This window comes from Chionomys nivalis, chromosome 9 (assembly GCF_950005125.1).
Source record: "Chionomys nivalis chromosome 9, mChiNiv1.1, whole genome shotgun sequence".
Classification (NCBI taxonomy): Eukaryota; Metazoa; Chordata; class Mammalia; order Rodentia; family Cricetidae; genus Chionomys; species Chionomys nivalis.
Window position 1 is genome coordinate 52,307,079 of NC_080094.1, and position 22,223 is coordinate 52,329,301.

At 47.5% G+C, this 22,223-nt stretch overlaps 1 protein-coding gene across 1 annotated transcript in view; it reads right to left on the reverse strand.

The window, feature by feature from the left end:
* Positions 1–14,432: 14,432 nt before the first annotated feature.
* Positions 14,433–22,223, reverse strand: part of Sord (sorbitol dehydrogenase) — a 31,398-nt gene continuing 23,607 nt past the window's right edge. Inside the window, exons 5-9 of the mRNA XM_057781925.1 lie at positions 22,060–22,178; positions 20,335–20,400; positions 19,381–19,556; positions 16,362–16,483; positions 14,433–15,560 (exon numbers count right to left, since the gene is read on the reverse strand). Coding sequence (XP_057637908.1) covers positions 15,395–15,560; positions 16,362–16,483; positions 19,381–19,556; positions 20,335–20,400; positions 22,060–22,178 — 649 coding nt within the window. The 3' untranslated portion in view covers positions 14,433–15,394. The remainder of the gene's footprint in view (positions 15,561–16,361; positions 16,484–19,380; positions 19,557–20,334; positions 20,401–22,059; positions 22,179–22,223) is intronic.

Consider the following 22,223-nt stretch of genomic DNA (forward strand, 5'->3'; position numbering starts at 1 on the left):
AGGGAGGAAACTGGACACCACCCAGACTCTGCCTCATTGCCCCGTCTACCTCCTGTTCTGGGCAGATAGACAAGGCCTCTCTAATACCCAGATCATGCTGTAATAGGTTATGGAATGTAAAGGGATAAGGGGACAGTTCCTGTTTCTGACAATTGTGGAGGGAAAGGGTACACCGTGTGTGTCACCTCCTGTAGGTTTCTGGTTCTCTGCGCTGCCTTCACAGAATTGGTATATATAGTGGTAGGCTTTCCTCGGAGGAATCATTTGAGCATCCCCTCGAGGTTCCTCTCAGAGACTGAAAGCCTGCAGAGCCCACCTAGCTCAACTCAGGCTCTGGGCCACCCTGCCCCAGCTTCAGCCTCACACCTTGCTGCTCCAAGAGGGCCACAAGCCATAAGGCCACCAGCCCTGAGTTCCTAATGTCAGCCAGTAGCGTCTGCTGCCCTGACCCTGCAGCAGATCCTCTGTGAGTCTGAGGAGCAGTCCCTGGGTTCCAGGAGCGACAGTCTCTCGACAACTCTTCCCAAACCCCTCAGAGAAAACGTAACAGCTTTCCCAGTTTGCCCAGTTTGGGTCCTGGAAGCCTCTTATCCTAGGGAGATCAGGTCACCTGACCACAGTACACAGACGTCACCTTTCCCCTCCTGCACATGGCTTTTTACTAAAAAGCTGAGTTGTAACACATGTACAGTCGAGGTATAGTTGCAGAACACATATGAATCTTAAAGTAACTACCACCCAGGTCAAGTCAGAAAACATTTCAACATTCCTGTCACCCAGAAGTTTCCCCGGTAAGTCTCCCTCATCTAGAAGCAACCCCAAATGTGATTTATGTCACTGCAGTTTGGACCACACTGAATTCAGCTTTAATCCTGGCCTCTTTCTCACATCACGGTGTACTGTGATTCATTCCTGCCGTTGTGTCTGTTGGCAGTTTGTTCCCCTGTCTTGCTCTGTCGCCTTCCTTCCATTGTAGAGCTGGATCCTAGTCTGTTACCTGGTCTGCTGGAAGGCAGTGGGGTTGTTTCTGGCTTTGGATGATTGAATAAAGCTGCTGTGAACATTCGTATGCCTGTCTTTTGGTGGATATAATGCGCTTATTTTTCTGGGTCTGGAATTTATCTGGGAGTGAAATTGCTGGTTCATGGTATTCTCTAGCTGGAAGAATTTGTAGCAAGGAGAGTTTCAGACCGGCTCCAGGATCTGAACCAGGTTCCTTCCTTGGTGACTTTATTCAGAAACCAAGTATCTCCATAGTGAGGCCATCTCTGACAAAGCAGGACACACCAAGCCGGTGTCCAGGAGACCTAGGGCTCTGGTGCCAAGTTTATCTGTAAAGACTATAAAGGACAACCCTCAACTTCTTCGAGCCTGTTCCTATATTTATACAGCAGCTTGTGAAGATATTAGGAGGCAAGACAGCAAAATGTCCCAGACAAATTATACAGATGAGAAAAGCATGTGAGAATACATTTTACAACCATAGTATAGTGTGCTAAATTTTAGTCTAAGTTTTTAAAGTTTCACTAAGTGTGTTTTTTAATATAATAACTAAACAGTGAACATATTTAAAAACAGCATTATGTGTGCCCTGGCCTCCAGCTCTCCTGGTCCTCACCAAGCCTCACAGTCCCCAGTCCTGAACTAAGAACTGACATCCAGGTTCTTTGATACCAGCCTTAGCTTTATTCTCAGATCTGACCCATTAGCACCTTCCTGCTCTTTCTTTAAAAAACATTTTTCTTTCTTATTTTATTTTCTGTTTTTCAAAACTGGGTTTCTCTGTGTGGCCCTGCCTATCCTGGAACTCATTATGTAGACCATGCTGGTCTCAAACTCAAAGGTCTGCTTTCCTTTGCCTCCCAAGTCCTGGGATGAGAAGCATGTGCCACCACCTCTCCCTAACCCCCCCCCCAATATTTTTCTATTTGATCCTAACCCACTCATCCTTACTAGATTGCAAAATGGCATTAACACAGCCATCAGGGTTATCCCTAACATTCTGTCCCCTACTTCTCTCCCTCTCCTCCTCTCCATGCTAGGGGAAGTGACATTTTCATGCAGAGTCTGTGATCTTAAAGAGGCACCCCCCAGCTACTTGTTCTGACTCCAAGGCAATGCTAAGTGCGTGTCCAACTGGGTAAAGGACATGTTTTGATGACCCTGAGCAACCTTGAGTAGCACTTGGTCTTCCCGGCTCCACACCTCAGCCAGGCTCTAGATGTTGGCTGTAGCAGACATTTATATGACTTGACCATTCTGCCCAGTCTTGGACACGTGTCCCCAAGCTTTAAGTCCAACTGAAAGAGGAGGAAGTTGACAAGATGTAACATCCTTCCCAGCTCTGGGTACCAGCTTTTGAGGGAGAGCATCCCACCCAGCTTGATGTTTATAATGGACAGTTCTTAAATTGTATCTAGGTGACTGAGTAAACACAGAGAACATTTGGTGCCTCAGCTTGCTCCTCCACAGAACGGGGAGATGTATTCTCTCCATAGGATTTAGCAAGCACCAATGACATAATCCAACTTAATAAGGTGCTGGCCCTGTTGGGTCTCAGAATCAGGCCCAGTTCCAGGGCATTTACATGCCAGTGGAAACAATCAAGCAGTAAGCAATTTAGGGGAGAGGATTTCAGCTCACAAAGGCTTTGAAGACAATAGAATCACAGTGGGGGACTGGAAGGGAGGGCACCTTTCAGTAAGGTGGATGAGCAAAGCCCGAGGAAGCTCCTAAGATTCTAACAACCATGCACACAATCCTTGCTGTGTGTCCAGCCCACTTGGTCCTCAGGATGAACTACAAAACAGCTGCTAATATTACTCCCAGTTTAATCTACAGAAACCGAAATACGGAAAGGCTTAAATGAGTTCCTCATTACCCAAGACGCAGTGATTGGAATCCAGCACACGTAGGCAGACTGTGCCCTTAACTCTCACTTTAGCCTCGCAAAATTAAAGACTTTATTTCAGGCCAGACGTCTAACGTGATTTTGATTCCCGCCACTATTAGTAACAAAGGTCAAAGTTCAGGAGCAGAGCTCTATATTCCAAGGAACAGGGTGTGGAGGCCTCAGTGCTGTTAAATGACTTGTCCTCAGACCACGCCTATCTGACCTCCCTTATCAGTTCCTGCGTGGTCTGTGTTTCACCAGGGTCTGGTACTGTGAAGGGAAGGAGATCTCCCTAGCCCCTGAGGTCCTCCCTCCACCCTCCACCCACCTCTCACCTGTGGCCTGATGCGAAACGGAGGGTGATGTGCTGAGCACAGGATGCAATAAAGCCTTGGTGAGTTTCCCAGCTGACTTATTCAGAATCCCCTTTTGTCCTGGATAGTGACCTCAAGTGAGCTATATCCTGAAGGCCTTCTCTCCTCTGAGAATGAGAGGCTAAATCTGGGGTTCCAGAGTCATCACGACAGTACTGCAACCAGGGTCTGGGCTTCGTCCCCACTGCTATTAGCAGAGTGACTGTGTGATCTCGGGAGACCACCTGAGTTCTCTGAGTCTCAAACTTCTCATCAGTAAAAAAAAAAGGAGAGAGAGAATGGTGGGCCAGTGAGATGGCTCAGTGCATAAAGGCACCTGCCACCAAGCCTGATGACCTGAGTTCAGTCCCCGAAACACACCCGGCAGGAGAGAAACGACCCTACAAGTTTCCTTTTGACTTACAGGTGCCCAATGTAGCATGCGCCCCTTGCCGCACATATAATAAAACAAATAAAATGTAAAAGCAAGACAAAGCAATACAAAAATAATTAAGCCGAGGGTCTTTTCATACCTAAACTCTCATTTTCCTTTCACCCATTGTCTCAAATGAACAGAAACTTTATTTAGCTCTCTCAGCCCCTTAGCTAAGGATACATGGTCTTCAGGGAGTTTACTGTGTGCGATCCTATAATTTCTAACATAATTCACCTCTTCCGTTCCTCACAGTACTGCGCTGGAAGAGGCACTGTTATCCCCATTTAATCAAGAAGGCAAATGAGTCTCTGAGTGTCGCACACCCACCGGCATCGCACTGTGAACAGACAAAATCAGCCTTTGAGATCAGGCTTGATATCTCAGAGTCCATTCTGTCCCCGGCCTGTAAGATCACAGTTTTCAACCCATGGGTTGCAACCCCTTTGGGGGTCAAACGACCTTTTCGTAAGGGTCACCCAAGACCATTGGAAAACACAGATATTTACATTACGATTCATAACAGTAGCAAAATTACAGTTACGGTGCAACAAAGAAAATAATTTTATGGTTGGGATCGCCACAACATGGGACTCTGTAATAAAGGGTTGCAGCATTGGGAAGGCGGAGAATGGGGAATGGGAAGGGAAGAGTTATTCTAGTTATTCTGATGGTCATTTATTGAACAGCTGCTGCGCACACAGATCATACTAGATTCTAAACCCAAGACATTCCCAGCCCTCACTTTCCAATCTACCTGGGTTCAGGACACCTTCAGAAAGGCCTGGCTTTGGGGAACCAAGCTAGAGAGACGCTGGATGGGGCAGGAGGCTGCTAGGGCTGAGTTTTCTGGGGAACTGGAAATTTATTACCCGGTGCAGCTGACAGGGAAAGGTACCAAGGAGCCCCCTGAAGACAGCCCAAGGCCAGCTTCCCGATGATGTGCTATCGTTTGATCCCCTCAGCAGCTCTGTCAGGCAGGGGTGGATGGTTAGACAGCCAACAGCAAGTGAGAAATTAAGCAAACTGTTTAACCAAGTGGAATATTATACATCCTTTTTCTGTAGAACTCATTAGGCAACTTTCCATATTCAGAAAATCTGGCAAAACATCTCAAAATCTTAAAATGTCTGAGCCTTCTTTTCTACTAATTCCTCTAGTAAGAACTTATCACCGGGGGAAAAAAACCCAAAATCTAGATAAATATTTATAGCTGAAAATATTCCAGGATAGTAACAATGTTTAGACTGCTCCTGAATGAAATTTTCAAAGTCGATATTTCACTACCAAAAGGGAAAAGCGGGTTGGTAAGATGACTTAGTGAGTAAAACCGCCTGCCAAGCAAGCCTGGCAATCCCAGTTCAACCCCGGTGATACACAGAAAAAGTCTGATGCTGCCTGGTGTGCTTGAAATCCCAACACACGTGGTAAGATGGAAGCCGGGGAAGACAGAAGCCCTGAAGTTGGTCTGAAGCGTGCCACATAGTGAAAAGAGAGACTGGCACAACAAGGCAGGAGGCAAAAACTGGTTCTGAGAAGTTGTCCTCTGACCTTCATAGACTTGCACACGTGCACGTGCGTGTGCACACATGCACACACCATGATGATGGCGGGTTTTAAAAGGAAAAAATGATTAAAATGAGAAGGAAGAAACAATTTGCTAGCCTTATCCTGAGAGAAAAAAGGACAGCATACCCTACAGTCTCCTGAGGTAGGCCATGTGATGATGATAACGGTGTTAGTGATCAGCATAGACGCCGATTTCTAAGAATCCTACAGAAATATTTGCACTTAAATAATAAAAAGGTGGGCTGGAGAGATGGCTCAGAGGTTGAGAGCATTGCCTGCTCTTCCAAAGGTCCTGAGTTCAATTCCCAGCAACCACATGGTGGCTCAGAACCATCTGTAATGGGGTCTGGTGCCCTCTTCTGGCCTGCAGGCATATAGACAGACAGAATATTGTATACAAAATAAATATTTAAAAAATAATAATAATAAAAAGGTCCGTGTGCACGGAAATTCAACGATTCTACATTAACAAAATGCGAAGGAAATCGAAACACCTAGTACCAGGAGACTCACATATAAACATATTGGTGCACAGTGTATGTATACAAAGGACAGTACTGCAGTGGATATTGTGTTCTCTACAGCCATTCAATGTGTTTTATAATAATGTATTACCATTAAAAAATGGGTATTATCTATATGTGCTGAAACAGGAATATATATATATATATATATATATATATATATATATATATCCAAGATATAATTTCATTGTGCTGAGAAAATGGCCTACTGGGGACACCATCCTCCAGCTCAAATCCCGCTGAGCTAATTTACTGGGCTCCGTTACTGTTTGGAGCTCCTGCTCCGTGAGAGTAAGGGTAAGACAACATAACATTTGTAGGGCTCCACAAATGTATGACTGATCCTATGTGACCTTTCCCTGCCGATCTACTTGCCAACTACGAATTCAAAGATGTGATTCAAGATGCCATGTGGCTGGGAGGTTACATGGGCTCTAGAATCCAGAATAAAATGTCTTTGGACATTGTGTCCATGGCTGTGGGAGTTGCGAGGAACAGTGGATCTGAAGGGCTTGCTTAGGACATGACATCGGTGTCAGAGCGACACTAAGAGAACCCCTGAAGAGGAAGTACAAAGGTTCCACAACACTTCAGACAAGATTGAGTGAGGCTGCTGGACGAAATCTTAAATGAATATGTCTCTATATCAAGATTAGGAAAAGAGCATAGTTGTTAATAGACATTAAGAGTCATTGGCAGAATTACACCTCTTTGTAGAATGTTTGCCTGGAATACGAGAGTCCCCAGGGTTAGTGCACTACCAGACAAAAACAGAAATAACAATAGTGGACTGCCTCTTTTAGGTCTGTTAAGACTTAAAAAAAATATTTTATTGTTGTACGTATGTGGGCATTTTGCTTTGAGTACTGTGTACGATGTGTGTGCCTGGTGCCAACAGAGGTGTTGGAGCCCCTGGGACTGGAGTTACAGGTGGCTCTGACTTGTCATGTGGGTCCCCTGTAAAAGTAGCCAGTGCTTTAAAATGCTAAAACCATCTCTCCAGCCACCCCCAAGCCCACCTCACCTCCAACCCAAGGCAGAGATACAGAGATAGATTATAGCCCTTGGGAGGCTGAGGCAGGAGGATTGAGAGTTTGAGGCCAGCCTGAGCTACACAACAAGACCCAGTCTGGAAAATAGAACAAAAAACAGTTCTATAAACTGCAAACTAAGGTAATATTTTTCTCTAAGTGAACTTAAAAGGATAAAGAAAGCCCAGCCCTCTGGAGAATTCACAGGTAGTGAAGACGAGAACCAACAAAGACGTGACAAAGACATTTAAGGGAACTAGGAAGTGGAGGGTGATCAGGAACAAGATGACTCAGTTGGTAGGAGTGCTTGCTGCCAAGCCTGATGATCTGAGTCCTCAGGACTCACATGATGGGAAGAAAATGGAAGTTCCCACAAGTTGTCCTCTGACCTCCACATACTCCATGCTCTCTCTCTCTCTCTCTCTCTCTCTCTCTCTCTCTCTCTCTCTCTCTCTCTCACACACACACACACACACACCTTATGTCCAGTCTGTAAGGACCGACTCACCGAAACACAAAAGGACGGTTTATTGTGTGCACAATTACAAGCCAGTAGGGACCTCTTCAAAGCAACTGACGCAGCAGCAGCAAGAGGAGGGCCCCCGCCCTTCTAGAGAGCATTATTTAAAGGAAAAACCAAAAAAAGTTATATTAGCAGAGTGTGGAGTGACGGATTCAATCCTGATTGGCTCATGTCTAGGGACTTTTCACCAATTTTATTTTCGAACCTCACCTGTTGCTTGTCAAGTTTTCATATCAGCTGACCTTCGGGTGGGAAATTCTGTGGTTATCTGCACTTCCACATGGCTACCCTGTCACTTTTGCCCTTAGCCATTTCTGAGGACTGGAATGTTTTAGGGGAAATAGCTTACACAAGACACAAGATGGAAGTGGAGGACAAAATGGAGGAACTTTGGTTCTTCAACACACATACACGTTAAATAAATGTAATTTCAAAAAAGGAAGTGGAGGGTGGAGGAGAGGTTCCTGGGCTGGTGCCACACAGCGGGCTCATCCTGTCCCTGGCTGCATCCTCCTCCTAGTGAAGACAGGATCAGAAAACATCAGACAAAAGCCTTTGAGTTCTTGGGTAGAGGGTCTAGCCAGCAAGAAACCCCAGGATGCATCCTTGCACCAGAGACCAGCTTCAAATTCATGATTCTCCTGCCTTCACCTCCCAAGTGCTGGGATTTACAGGAACATGCCACTATTTTCTGGCTAATTAATTAATTGCTCTGTGTCTCATTTTTCTCAGGCGTCAAATGGGGTAACTGTCCTAATCTGGTTAGAATATGATGAGTTACATGAGATAACATCTATCCCTTAGAAGTGTCTGGTCCACGGCAGACACGGGTTCACGTCTATCCCTTAGAAGTGTCTGGTCCACGGCAGACATGAGTTCACGTCTATCCCTTAGAAGTGTCTGGTCCACAGCAGACACGGGTTCACGTCTATCCCTTAGAAGTGTCTGGTCCACGGCAGACATGGGTTCACGTCTATCCCTTAGAAGTGTCTGGTCCACAACAGACACGGGTTCACGTCTATCCCTTAGAAGTGTCTGGTCCACGGCAGACATGGGTTCACGTCTATCCCTTAGAAGTGTCTGGTCCACGGCAGACATGAGTTCACGTCTATCCCTTAGAAGTGTCTGGTCCACGGCAGACACGGGTTCACATCTATCCCTTAGAAGTGTCTGGTCCACGGCAGACATGAGTTCAGACATGGGTTCACGTCTATCCCTTAGAAGTGTCTGGTCCACGGCAGACACGGGTTCACGTCTATCCCTTAGAAATGTCTGGTCCACGGCAGACACGGGTTCATGTCTATCCCTTAGAAGTGTCTGGTCCACAGAAGACACGGGTTCACGTCTATCCCTTAGAAGTGTCTGGTCCACGGCAGACACGGGTTCACGTCTATCCCTTAGAAATGTCTGGTCCACGGCAGACACGGGTTCATGTCTATCCCTTAGAAGTGTCTGGTCCACAGAAGACACGGGTTCACGTCTATCTCTTAGAAGTGTCTGGTCCACGGCAGACACGGGTTCACGTCTATCCCTTAGAAGTGTCTGGTCCACGGCAGACACGGGTTCACGTCTATCCCTTAGAAGTGCCTGGTCCAAGGCAGACATGGGTTCATGTCTATCACCCTTAGAAGTGTCTGGCCCATGGCAGACACAACTCCCTTCTTTCCTGCAGTAGCTTAGTATTCTGTTGACAAATGACTACTGGGAGAAGCGTCTATGATTCCCATTGCAAATGATCAAGAGAATGCACCTTAAATGGCTCACCTGAAATGAATGCGTCAGAACTCCAAGAATGGATTTTGGAAGAGAGAGGAGTGCAGGAACTTCCTCTGCCCCTCTTCCCCTGTTCCGTTCATCTACCACCCAAAGAAGGCCCTAGACCCAGGAGGCCTATGGGGCTGGTCCTCTCTGGATAGGCACTTCTAGAAGCTGTGGCCAAATCTCATTCTATGTTGTGAAGTCATCCCTACAGACTAGCACAGTGCCTGGCACACATAGAAGAAATTCTGGAGACATCTGTAGCCTATTAAGAGAGCATTCTCTGCCTCTGGTCCAGTATTGTCTGAGGTACCCACAATTCCCCTTAAAACAAGAGGCTGAAGGATTTAGCTGGTTCCACCCACTGTCCTCAGGAGATCCTCTTCTTCATTGGTCTACAGTGTCTTTAATGGGACTCTGGAGTTAATGACTCTAGTCCAGGTGAGGCCTCCTCTTGCTATGGGACAGAGGTCTCTGGCCCTGACCCTACTGGTCCTTGGAGCTTCCTTTTTCCTCATCATAGTAAGTCACTAGACACTTAGACTGTCCCCTTAAGGAAGTCCAGCCATCCCGGAGTCAGCTCAGGAGAATGGCTCAGAGCTGAGAGTCAGGACTACCTCTTATTAGGAAGAGCAGCAGACAATGCTCTTAATCACAGAGCCACATCTCCAGTTTGAGAATGCTGGGTCTAACCTAGGCCTTTCCTGTCACTTTGGGGAGTTCTCATAGTTCTCATACAACTTCAGGCATCTTGGCCAGAGTCAGGGGCTCAAAGCTGGAAAAATCTTAGGGGATTGCTCACCCAGCTTTTCAATATGAAGGATCATCCACCTGCTCTTTACAGGCAAGGCACTGAATCTCGGCGAGACGAGAACAGGACGCGGACACTCCGTAAACACAATCACAGTGACATACTAAGAACTTCAAAATGACTTCATCTGACCCCTTGACAACCCCGGGGTAGGTATTACTTTCCTTCTTAAAGGACCCGAGGTTGAGAGAAGTCAAATGGGCTGCTGGGGGCCATAAGGCAGTGGTGCAGCCTAACATGACCCCACCTGTTTCTTGCTTTGTGGAGCCTAAGTCATTCAAGTGTCTACCAGCCTCATCCTCTACCGCCTCTGTCAAGTGCATGGCTGCTTTTCCTCAGCTCTAACCCAACCACGGCCATGCATAAGCGAGGCAGCAGAGACTTTTCCAGCTAACCTCCCAGCAATGCCTGTCTTCCCCTTGGGAGCATCACTCCCTCTGGAGCCACAGAGAGAGAAGGCTGCAACTGGAGGAGCGAAGGTTTCCTTGGGTCCTAGTTTATCTGAGGGTAGCAGCATGTGGGAGTGTAGCACCACCGGGAAGCCAACACGGTATCGGTCTAGGGGAGCTCTGGCTGGAACCTGCTGGTCTCTGTGTTGTGCTGAAAGTTCCGCTGCCTCCCAGCCCTGCAGCCGCTGAGTCACTGCCTTCTCTCTGCCCTGGATTAACAGTTCTTCGGGTTTTTCCTCATTCAGATGTTGACCTCTTGGTTTGCTGTTAATAGTTACCCCATTAAGTTCCTGAGAATCAGTAAATCGTTTTTCTTATATTTTGTGTGTGTGTATATGTGCGTGTGTGAGATGGAGATCAGAGGACATCCTGTAGGAGTAGGCTCATGTGATTCCTAGGAGTTGAACTCAGGTCATAAGACTTGGTGGAAGGTATCTCTACCCACTGAGATGCCTTGCTGGTTCTACAAGAATCAATAACTCTTGATGTCTTTGAGGCTAGTTGCCCTGTCCTATGCCATGTAGTGTATGACAAGGGACATGTTTCACTTTGGTGTCCATGAGACTAGATAGCACTAGAAATGTATACTGTTAGGCCAGATAAACACAGCATTCAGTATACACATGGTGGGAGAATAAACAACATGGCCATCCTCTCTGAATTACTCAGAAATTTCTTTAAAAGTCTTAAATTGTAACGTCTCTCAACAATCCAAGATCAGCATCCTAATGCTTAATCCAGTGAATTCAACAACACACAGAGTTATACCTACTAAAGAGAGGCCAGAACAGCAAAGGGACATTTTATATGTATGGCCCTTACTTTCTCCCAGTGACCTAGTAAGGTTCGGTATGGCAATCTTTCTTGCCACTGAGGGTATAGGTGTGGGAAAGCTTTTGGTACAGGTTCACTGACGGTGGTTCACTGCTCCATGGTGACTGAGACACTTTCCCTATAATCACACGCCAGCTCCTGCAGGGGTTGTTGTCCTACCCTGGAAGGGGTGACTGCTAATACCATTGTGGAAACTCAGGCCTGGAGACATGGTGACAGGTTCACGTTCTGAGTGGAGGAGGACCAAGCCTCCATTTTCCTAGATGATCTGAAGTCAGTCAACCAGTGACTCTATGACCCCACCTTCAGCAGACTCTGGGGTTTCCTAAGGCACAAGTTCTCTCACATTGTTCATAACCTGGAACCCCAAAGATTTTTCTAGTCTCAATGTCAGCGTGTATAACCACAGGCTGTGGAGACGGCTCAATTGACAAAATGCGTGTCATGTGAGCATGAGGGCATGACTAGCTTCATATCTAACATACATGTTAAAAGCCTGGCAGAGCAGCGAGGCTCTGTGATCTCAAAGCTGGGGAGATGAAGACAAGGCCAATCTCTGGGGTTCACTAGCAAGTCAGCCTAGTCAAACCATGAGCTCCAGGAACAGAGATGGTATCTCAGAAACCTGTGTGGAGAGTGATTTTTCCCTGAACTGTGAAGAGGCCCACAAGTGAGGCCCTGGGTGCCAAGAGGCCCGTGTGGATCGGTGGCTTGTGGATCCAGTAAGCATGAGCTTGTAGGATTAGGCGGGACCCACTGGGTTTCAGTATCACCCACAGAAGTGTGAGCTCATCCACGGGAGGTGTGCTTCCGCCATGCCTCAGTGGTACTGGATCCACCACTCCCAAAGGGCCATCTTCTTCCCATAGCTTCCCCTCACAATGAGTGGATTGATGTATCCTTACTCTTTCCAGGTTGTGCCTCGGCCTTCAGCTTTATGTGAAGTACTGGAAGACCGAGACACAGAACACGGTGAAATCCATAATGCAGGTGTTTCCACATGCAGGCCCTCACCCCACCAACCTGGGCCATTCTCTCTCCCTCAAGCTACTCCTTAACCCAGAACTTGAACTGGAAAAAGCCCGTTACAGCTAATCCTGAGAGATACTTCCCGTGGGGTCTTTTCCCCCAGGAAACGGTGTGTCAGTACATTAGGGGACTTCAAGATTGTCCGGAAGGACCCTTCAGATAGCAAAGGATTCCTCCAACAGAGGCTGGCTGGAAATGGAAGTGGCTTGGGGGCATAGTGAGCTAGTGGCTGGCCCTCTCGGCCCTATAACAAATCCTCTACGATGCACCGCCTCTCAGGGGCTGCATGGGTCCAAGAAGCAAGCCATTCTTCTGGTTGGAGGATTCGCTAAGAAATCCCATGGTGGTAAAACCTATTACATCCTTGCCCACTATCAGGTGCCAGCCAGGAAAAGAATTCAGTGTCTGGCTCAGCTTCGGCTCTTAAAGCTGAGAGCAAGGGGCAGAGGCTGTGAAGGCAGGGATGGGGGAGAAGAGGGGAGGGGGCTGGGCAACGCACACTGGCAACACGTGTGTCTGGAAAGCTCGCCTGTCGGTGGTGCTCTCGCACAGCCGCTGCACTACAGCCCTCTCCCATCCTCTTCCTCCCTTTCCAGAACTGTCTGTCATCAGGGGTGTAGGCTTTGACTGGGCCTCCCCATCTCTAGCGGGGTACAGCTTCTGTCCTGGCTGGCTGCCTGAGCATTGCTTCTCTGTCTTGGCTTCTGAACTTTGAGCCTAAGCTGACATCATGAAAACAGAAGCGGTTCTGAGGAAAAGGCAAACAGTCAAAACATCCTGTATGTTTTCCCCACGCTTGACCTCTGGCTTCACTACCCCACATTGCCTCCTTTATGCAAAACAGGAGGCTGGGGAGAGAGAGCCCGGAAAGAAAGTCCAGGAGTATCTGCTGTGACCAAAGAAGATCAGCAAGATGGAGTCGCTGGAGCCAACATACCAGCCTCCCTGGGGGTCCTATAGGCTGCCTTCCCGCTCCTCGAGGTCACCTGCAGGTTCCTCTTCTCAGCTCTCTACTCTAAACCCCACCCCACTCTAGTACTGGGAGTGCCAACTGGGCGGGGTCCTCCATGTTGACCGAATGTATGCCCAACCTGGTGAGAGCACACAGAGGCCGCCAGGACTTTAATGTTGGGGAGCTTTGGGGAAATTCACCGTCTTGGTTCCGGGACTGATTCACTGAGACAGTCAACAAACACTGAGTATCTTGTGGGGATGGAGGGAATGAATTCCCATCTTCCTGCAGCCCCTTCTAAGGAGCATCAGGATAGAGATGTAGTGGGAGACCCCAGGCAACTTGGTGATCCTTCACCATGCTTGTGGCTCACTTAACAGCCCACCCCAGCCTCTCTGCTCCTGGGATGTGTGAGAAGCCACAGGTTGGAAGCTGAGGGCTGGACATGAACACAGGATGATCCTCTGAGCTGCTATCTTAGGGTTTTGCTTTTATTTCAAACATACTCTCTCACTAGGCTAGCCTTAAACATGATCCTCCCTCAGCGCAAGCCCTGGAACTACAGGCGAGCACCAAGTCTTCTCTGAACTGCGTTTGGGATCAGCCCACCCACTCTTCAGAGTTTTACAGGCATCATAAAGCCCAACTGAAGCCAGAAAACGGAAGTGCTAAGGCCAGCTTAGCCGATCTACTGCAAGCACAGTTTTAGGCCAAGTGACACATCTTTGCTCTTCATGGCTCAACCTTGCTGTCTGTGCTTCCTGTGGCTCCCAAATCCTGTCGTCCCCTCTCATTGGGACACAACCAGAAGAAAAGTAGTTATTTGTAAATTTAACAGAGAAACCTGTGCCTGACTGAGACTTCTCAGAAATCTTCCCAAGTGAGGGGCTCGTCTCATTCCTACTAGAGGAACTCTGGCATCCCCATGCTGGAAGGAGTCTCCAGAGAGGGCAAGCGACCAGTCTGGTGCTAACTAAATAGGACGGAGAGGAGGAAGAGCAAGCCAGCAGGAATGCAAGGCTGCCGAGAGTGTGCGGACAAAATTCTGTGAATCTGCCTCCTGCAGGAGCAAGAGAAGACAAGGGTTGTGCTACTTTGCCTGGATTACTTTCTCTACCTGCAAGATACTCATACATTTGCTACTTCAGCTTCTAGCAGTCTGTGAGATTGTATTTCATATGGAAAATGTCCCTGCTAAAGCTCTGCGATTCTTCCTTGTGGGAACTGGGCAGCATAAGTCTACTCCCGAAACAGGCACCAACCACAGCAGGAGTCCAACACCAGAGAAAGAATTTATTTTGCAAAGCAGTCTGAGAAATTTCCAGAAGATTTTCAGCCATTCTCTACCCACAGCCGAAGAGGTGGGATAAAGTCCGCAGCCCAAGTTACAACACAGTTTCTGTGTACTCATTCTGAATTAGTTTAAGATCACAAAGGGAGTGACTGGACCCAAATCTTATACAGAAAAGGCCTAGGATGAAAAGTTCTGTGGTGCCCACCCAAGAGCTACCACCAGCCTTACACAGTTATGAGAAGGAGAACATTTTCAGAAATCCCAAACTGAGTGGAATGGGGGTAATAATGACCTGGGAGGGAATTCTAATCCCCCCAGTAAGGAACCCAAGCCTCTGTACTAATTAGGCAGAATTTAAAATCTCTAGGTAGACGTCTCCTGGTTGCATAGCAACTGGCACTGCTCCTTGCTGTGAATGAGCAGTGTTGGAAGGTGGTCCTCCACTTTAAAAATGTAATGATAGAATTCTCAGGCGTTGAGGAAGAGGTGGTCCTTGGGCAGAAGTGAGTGCTCTTGGTATGTAAGCCAGTGCAGCTCATATGGAATTTGTTTCATTCTTTTGATTAGTTTTTATCCAGAAGGCAAGTTCCTTTTCTTATTCTTTTATCATCAAACCAAATGACACTTGGCTTGACAAACACCATTCTCTGAACTCAACAGATGACAATCATTCATTGAGATTGAAGATCAGCTATGGGGCTACTTCCATCTTAAAATCCATTCTTCCTAAGTCAGCTCCACCCCCTAGCCTACAAGTTCCCCGAAGTATCACTACTTCTGTCTTTAAGGCACACTGACTCCCCTAGACTCTCTGTTTATTATGAGTTAATTATTTCTACCATTCAAAGATTAGTTCTGAATCAAGCACCCCCCCCCCCGCTTCCTAGCCATTTTGCCCTTAGATTCTGAGAGGGTGGGTTGAGGACACCAATAAATTCATTTTAGGGGTTCTGGTCATTGGGGTCACACTTGATCATAACTTTCAGCCCCACTCCCTTTTTGGATGTTTCAAAGGCTTCTACAGCCTTCTCCAGAGGAAATCTATGGGTAACTAAAGGCTTTACATTCAATGTCTTCGATGCAAGCATGGAAATCGCCATTGGCCACCTGTAAGAGATCATAAGCATTTCATTCACCTTCAGGGGAAAAGTAGTCAGGTCCCCCAAACTACTAATCCCAGAAACTGCTCAGTCACATTTATTTCTAGCACGATCCTTGTACAAGGTCAGCTCCATAGTGACAGAAGGCCTGTGGCTTGTCATCTGCAGGTACAGAGACTTTCAGTTGCCATATCCAAGCCTCCAACCCCTTGTTTTGCAGTTTAGGCCATGAAACCTAGACGTTCTTTGCCAAGAAGGACCGAGTGATACTGTAGAGGCCAGTGTGAAAAGGCAGTAAATGGGGAGGTGGCCAGGAACAGGCTGAGATAACCCATTCGCACAGATTAGCAGCCCAGCTTGGCAAAGGCAAATGCAAAGTGGGCGCTCTGCTGAGGACATGGAGGGATAAGCTGGGCGTATGAGGCACTGCTATGCTCCAGTCAGAGCATCTTTGCTGTACACAGTGGGGAGCAGTAGGATATGGATAGGGTGGGTGAAAAGCAGCCCTATCCCCAAAGAGACCCCTGATTCCCTTTAAAGGAGAGGAAGGGAAGTCTGGCTGTAGTAGGGAGGGAGGGGGGCTTAGGTGATGAGTGGCAGACCCAAACCCCCTCCCTGTCTGCTCCTCCCTCTGAGGAAGAAGTACATGTTTTCTCTTAGCAGCCCTATCATATCGGGTGCTGGCAGTGTGGTCAGGGAGTGCCTCTCATAAATAAACACGCAGAGACTCCTGGTCTCAGAGGCTGCATGGGACCTGCCTTGACCATGCTGGCTGCTGCTCACCTTGGCTCACCCTCAGCATACTCACGTGTTGCAGTACCGAAACACGCCCTTGATATCCACTTCCCGTATGGCTGCATGCATTAGGGGTAAACTGACCATCTCAGAGCCCATTCCCACAATCACCAGGGTCCCACCAGAGTGAGTGGCCTAGGGAAGGAATAAAACAAGAGAACTCAGGATATACAGGAAGTCCAGAGAACGTGATTCTTGCTACACTACTAAACTCTTCAACACGCCACCCAAACCCAAGAGTGGCAGGGTATGCAGAAGTGTAAGGGTGGCTAATGGAGACACCAGGAGCAGTCAGTATCGGCTGGGCATGGTGGCATACACTGCAAACCCAGCACCAAGGAGGCTAATGCAAGAGGATTGCTGACCATTGAAGGCCAGTGTGCCTACAGAGTGAGGGCCAAGTCAGTCAGAGTTACATAATGAGATCCCACATCTCAAAAAAAATCAAAATGAAAATAAGAAACCACCTGTGGACTCACCAGTAGCGAGAAACTGCAGCTGTCACACAGACAGGCTGTGACTCCTGTGCTTTAAAAACAACTTCAGCCACAAAGGCGGGCAGGAGCCATTTTGTTCTACACCTCAAAGGCATTGAACAGAATGGATCTGTCTTTCCTAAATATTTGTCTGGAAATCCAGCACTCTGCTAATGTCATGAAATTAGACTCCAGGGAGCCACTCCCTTCTTGAAGCGTGTCAGAGGAGGAGGGAGAGTATCTCCTGGCGATTCTATGTGATGCTGTGTAGTACAGCGCTGGCCTGTGGTACCAGCAGGAAAATGAGCAGAATTGCAGTGATAGCCAGACATGGCCGGCACTTACACCTGACCATTCTGAGAGATACAAAACAGAGCGACAGGAAGGCACACAGCCAGCCCCCCTGAGAGGAGGGGTAGGAAATGTCATGGAGAGAGGCCTGCAGTACCCAGAGGAGAGGTGGTACTCCAGGGTGCAGCACTGTGAGGCCACTCCTGCTGCTAAAACCTCTGAGCAGCCAACTTGGCCTTCCAGCTAGCACCTCGTGGCTAACAATCACAGGGCTTGGTATCATTGTGTGTGCAGTTTTTGGCAGTTTTATGCTTTTACTGAAGTGCAGAATTGCTTATAAACAACCCAGGAATAGACATGTAATGGAAAAAGCATCACTGTCTCCACTGGAGATGGGCAGGAGGTCAAAGCTGTGGGTTGAGTCACAGTAAACTCTTAACTAACAGCTTTTCCAGAGAAATGCTTTCCCCTTGGGAGTTGTCCTCTCTGACAATGAGGAGGAACTTGCTGGCTATTCCAGGTAGCAGGGGCCAGCAATATGCAGTCACAGGCCAAGGAATGCTCAGATTACTTGACTACTCTGGGTATGGTCAATATACCATGAGATGACATCCGTTCTACCCAAGGTCATCTACCACATCACACAGACAGCATCCAGTCACCTCCCTGACAGGAAGGTGATGCTCAGCTGTGCCCATATTTGGTGCTACTGCCTGCTGCATTCATTGGCAGTATGACCACACCTTCTGAAGTCCATGTTACGCATGATGGCTCCATGTCAGAGAGACATCACTCATGCTTGGGAAGTCCCTCAAGTCACAGCCACATCTACACCATCCCAGGTAGTCTGGCAACTGGCCTACGCTACCAACTACTGGAGGTGACATCTGTTCCCAAGTATCAGGGCAGAGAGGAAGAACAGTTACATCCATCAAGTTTCATTGCCCCTCTGTGGTATGGTATCACACTGACCCGCTAGCCACCTGAAGATAGTAGATATACCTTCTTCTCTCTTATCACGTGCAATGTGTCTAACACAGAGCCTGGCACCCAGGAGGTGCCACTCACAGACTCATCATCTTGCATAGTTTTGGGATCAATTTGCCTTTCCCCACATGGACACCACTGGCTATGAGAGTGGAACAGAAGATGGCTTGATTCTAACAGAAACTCAGGACAGGACCAAGTGACACTTGCTTACCCTTCCTGCCACCTCCTTGCTCTCTGTGACACTAAGCATCTTGACAGGAGGAAACACAGCTCTGCAAGAGTTCCAGGCTGGAGGGCGTACCATAGCTAGAGATGTTAGCCTTCTGTCCCACGTGCCGCAGAGTGCCCTGGGCATGAGCTGGCTATGACTCAGAAGGAAAAGAGAAGCCCATGGCCCTGTGGGAAGCAGTCTAGGAGGCAGAGGCAGGAGCTCCTCCCAGCTCAGGCCCTCCCATCCTAGCACAGCTGTTTGTTCAATCCTCCCCATCCAGCGGGCTCAGCAGAGCTGGGATTGACTCTTGACTCAAACCTGGGGACTTGGAAGAGGTTCCTGGACTCTCTCACTGTAACGTGTTAACTGGATTCAGACCTAAGGTGCAGAGGCATCGTGCCTACAAAACGCCCAGCAGAGGACTGCCATACAGGAGGGCTTGTTTTTCCTCTTTTCCTTGTACTTTGCTCTGTCAATGCCACACCCTCCCCCACCCCAGCTCCTTCTCTGTTTCCCAGAAGTTGCTGGAGGGGTGGAACCTTAGGGGTGAATCAGGTATGGGCAGCTTATCAGCTAGCTCCTCCTTCTTCTGGAAGATATAGCACCCCACTTACCAGTTTTAGCCTTGAAAACTCACCTCACCTTGGTGACTAGCTGAATCACTAGCTGTTGTTTTGTATCAATGACTCAAAGACTAGTTTTCCTCAATAAAACAATACAGGAACTTCCCACTCTACTAAGGCATGGTCTTCTGTTTGTCCTGCTAATGGTTTTGTCGAAAGCAGGCTTTACAGGTACTGGAGCAATGCTAAAGGTAGCCCCATCCTGAAAGGGCATCTTGTGTCTGTTTTTCACAACTGAATCTCATTAGGACTCAATGAAGGCTCAAAGCAAGTTCACACAAAAGGCAAGAGAACAAAATGCAGAGGTGTTAGCTGATTGGGGGGTCACACAGAAGCCCAATGGAGCTCCATGGCCGATCTCCTCACTACTGCTCTCCTTACTACTCTGTACCACCTCTGCCCCCAAGCTGCACAGCAGCAAGCTGCCCTCAGCTCACTCACATAGATGCCCGTCTGGATGGAGGATTCCGCTCCTGTGCATTCAATAGTGACTTCCGGTTTGCTCCCTAGCATGCTTTCCACTTTATTAGCAATTTCCCGAGGAGACTCTTTGGTAACTTGGAGGGTGAAATCAGCTCCAACTTCCTTGGCTTTGGCCAACCGAGAGGAAGATAAGTCTAAAGGAAAACAGAAGTTAGTTCAAATGCAGAAGCCAGAGAACTGACTAGGAAGAGAATGAAGGTACAAGATCTGATGCAGCAATCTGCAGCGCAAGGGGTGAGCTGCTGAGCTCAACAGACCCCACACCCTTACACGCTTCCCACTATGTGCTCATGCATAGACACCCTTTCCTTCTGCAAAATACCTCTGCACGGCCTCATAGTTCTACATAGGTACACTTACACACACACACATACACACACACACACAATCTTTGCTTTCTAAATTCAGTCAGACAGACCAAAGGCTGAAGCCTCCTCTTAGCATTCACAGGGTAGTATGAAGCCCATACATAAGGAACTACATTCTCCTCTCCACAGAAGCTACCTTCTCCTTTCACAAAAGAGACTTCTACCAGGCAATGGTGATGCACACCTTTAATTCCAGAACTCTGCAGGCAGAGGTAGGAAGATCTCTGTGAGTTTGAGGCCAGCCTGGTTTACAGAGTGAGTTCCAGAACAGCCAGGAATACACAGAGAAACCCTGTCTTGGGGGTGGGGAGCGGAGAGGGGAGACTTCTCCTGAACCCTGAGTTAGTCATTCCTGAACAACCCAGGAGACGAGAGGTAGAAGCTCTTCAGACACCAGCACTTCAGGAAGTGTGGTGGTTTGTCCTCTAAAGGTTCACACAAAGGTTTGCTCTCCAGTGTGGAGTTCTGAGGTGGTATACCCTCTAAGAGGTGGGATTGGGGGCAAGGAAATGAGAGCGCCAAGTTTGAAAGAGATCCCTCTTACCAGTCACCAACACTTGAGCAGCTCCCATTGCTTTGGCCACAAGCAAAGTGACTATCCCAACTGGCCCTAGACAAGGCAGAGAATGGAGAACATTGTATGTTATGAAACTTCAGCTTCCCCGTCTGAGCCCTGGACAAGGACTACGGTGTGTGTGTGTGTGTGTGTGTGTGTGTAAATGTATGTTGCTAGTGTTTCTCCAAGTGTCTGGCACACAATGAGATGTTAAAGCTGTTCATGCTTGCTAAATGGCACTGTGATTTTACTACAAAAGTCCCACAGAATGGGACAATAAGGAATACTTTGAGTTTGCTTTTTGTATGCATCCCCTTGAAAGCAACTTTGTGTTTTTTTCTTCAGAAAACCAAACACTGGAAAATGATACCTAAAGTACCCAAAGTGAGTGGCTGGTTATATGCACTGCAGGAGCAGTTAACGACACAGATTTGAAAATTAGGATATAACTCTGCAGCTATCAGCACAGAAATGTTTACAGAATCATGATTTACTATATGTGTGCATGTGTACATGTGTGCAAGTAGGTTCATGTATCATGTATCATGTGTGGAGGTCCGAAGACAATTCAGAATTCAGTTCTCTCCTTTTTCACGTGGGTCCCGAGAATTGAGCTTAGGTCATCAGATTCGGTGGTGGGTGCTTTACCAGCTGAGCCATCTCCACAGCCTGGGTTTCTCGTTTTGTTTTTAAGGGAGCAAACGATGACTCTGTGGCATAAAGCCTGTAATCTGGCACTCAGGAGGCTGAGGCGGGATTTTAAGTTTAAGACTATCCTGAGCTACAAAGCAAGGCTCTATTTTTAAAAGCCATATTTTTAAATCAAACACAAAATCTACCCAGGGATGGTGAATACACCTGCAATTCCAGCATTTAGGCAGCAGAAGCAGGAGCACCTTGAGTTGGAAGCCAATCTTGCTACCCAGAAAGACCTCAGTCAAAAGCAAAACAAACCATAAAACTAAAGCTAACTGATTCTGCACCAAAATAGTAACAGCGATTCTCTCAGGTTATGAGTAATGAACTTTGACTGACTTCCTGTGAGCATGTGTACGTGCGTGCACGTGTGTGTATATCATCTGGGTTACAGGCAATTAAAAACTCAGAATGACTTGGTCTAGGCCTTTGGGGTTTCTTTCAAGTGGCCAGAAGCAGGAGGTGGGAGAAAACTCAGTGGCTGGGCTCCTTCCTTCTGTGAACAGGGCCTACCTACTTCCTTTGCCTAGGAGTCAAGGCTATCCTTTCTCTAATGTGACTTACAAGTTACAAAAGTTACTCTTCACTTTACTACCAAAATTTCCCCAGTTTTATCGAGGGTTCAAAAATTATTGCAAGATTTTTTATTATTTAAATGGATAAAAGGTTATATACCCTATGAAATCTAATGTAAGTTACTACCATGCTTGTAGATATTTTATTTATTTATCTGTTTGTTTGGGCTTTTTGAGAAAGGGTCTCACTGTGTAGCCAAGATTGGCCTGGAATACACAGAAATTCTCCTGCCTCAGTCTCCTGATGCTGAGATACAGATGTGTGCCATTACACCCACCTTCGATGCTTCATTTATTTAGCCAAGGGCTGCTCATTGAAGGAGGCACTGTAACCCTCTCCTACCCAGAAAGGGTCTAGAATCACCTGGAGAAGGAATGAAATGGGGGAGGGATTTCCGCGTCCCCAGGCAGTGAACCCACAGTCAAGGGCCCTGTTTCTTACCAGCTCCACACACAAGGACCTTTTTCCCCAGAGAAACTGAACCTCGACGGCAGGCATAGATCCCCACAGAGAGAGGCTCAATCAGGGCCCCTTCCTCAAAGGTGACATTGTCAGGAAGCCTGAGAAGTAATCCAGCATACACAATTAGGGTCTCTTACTTTATT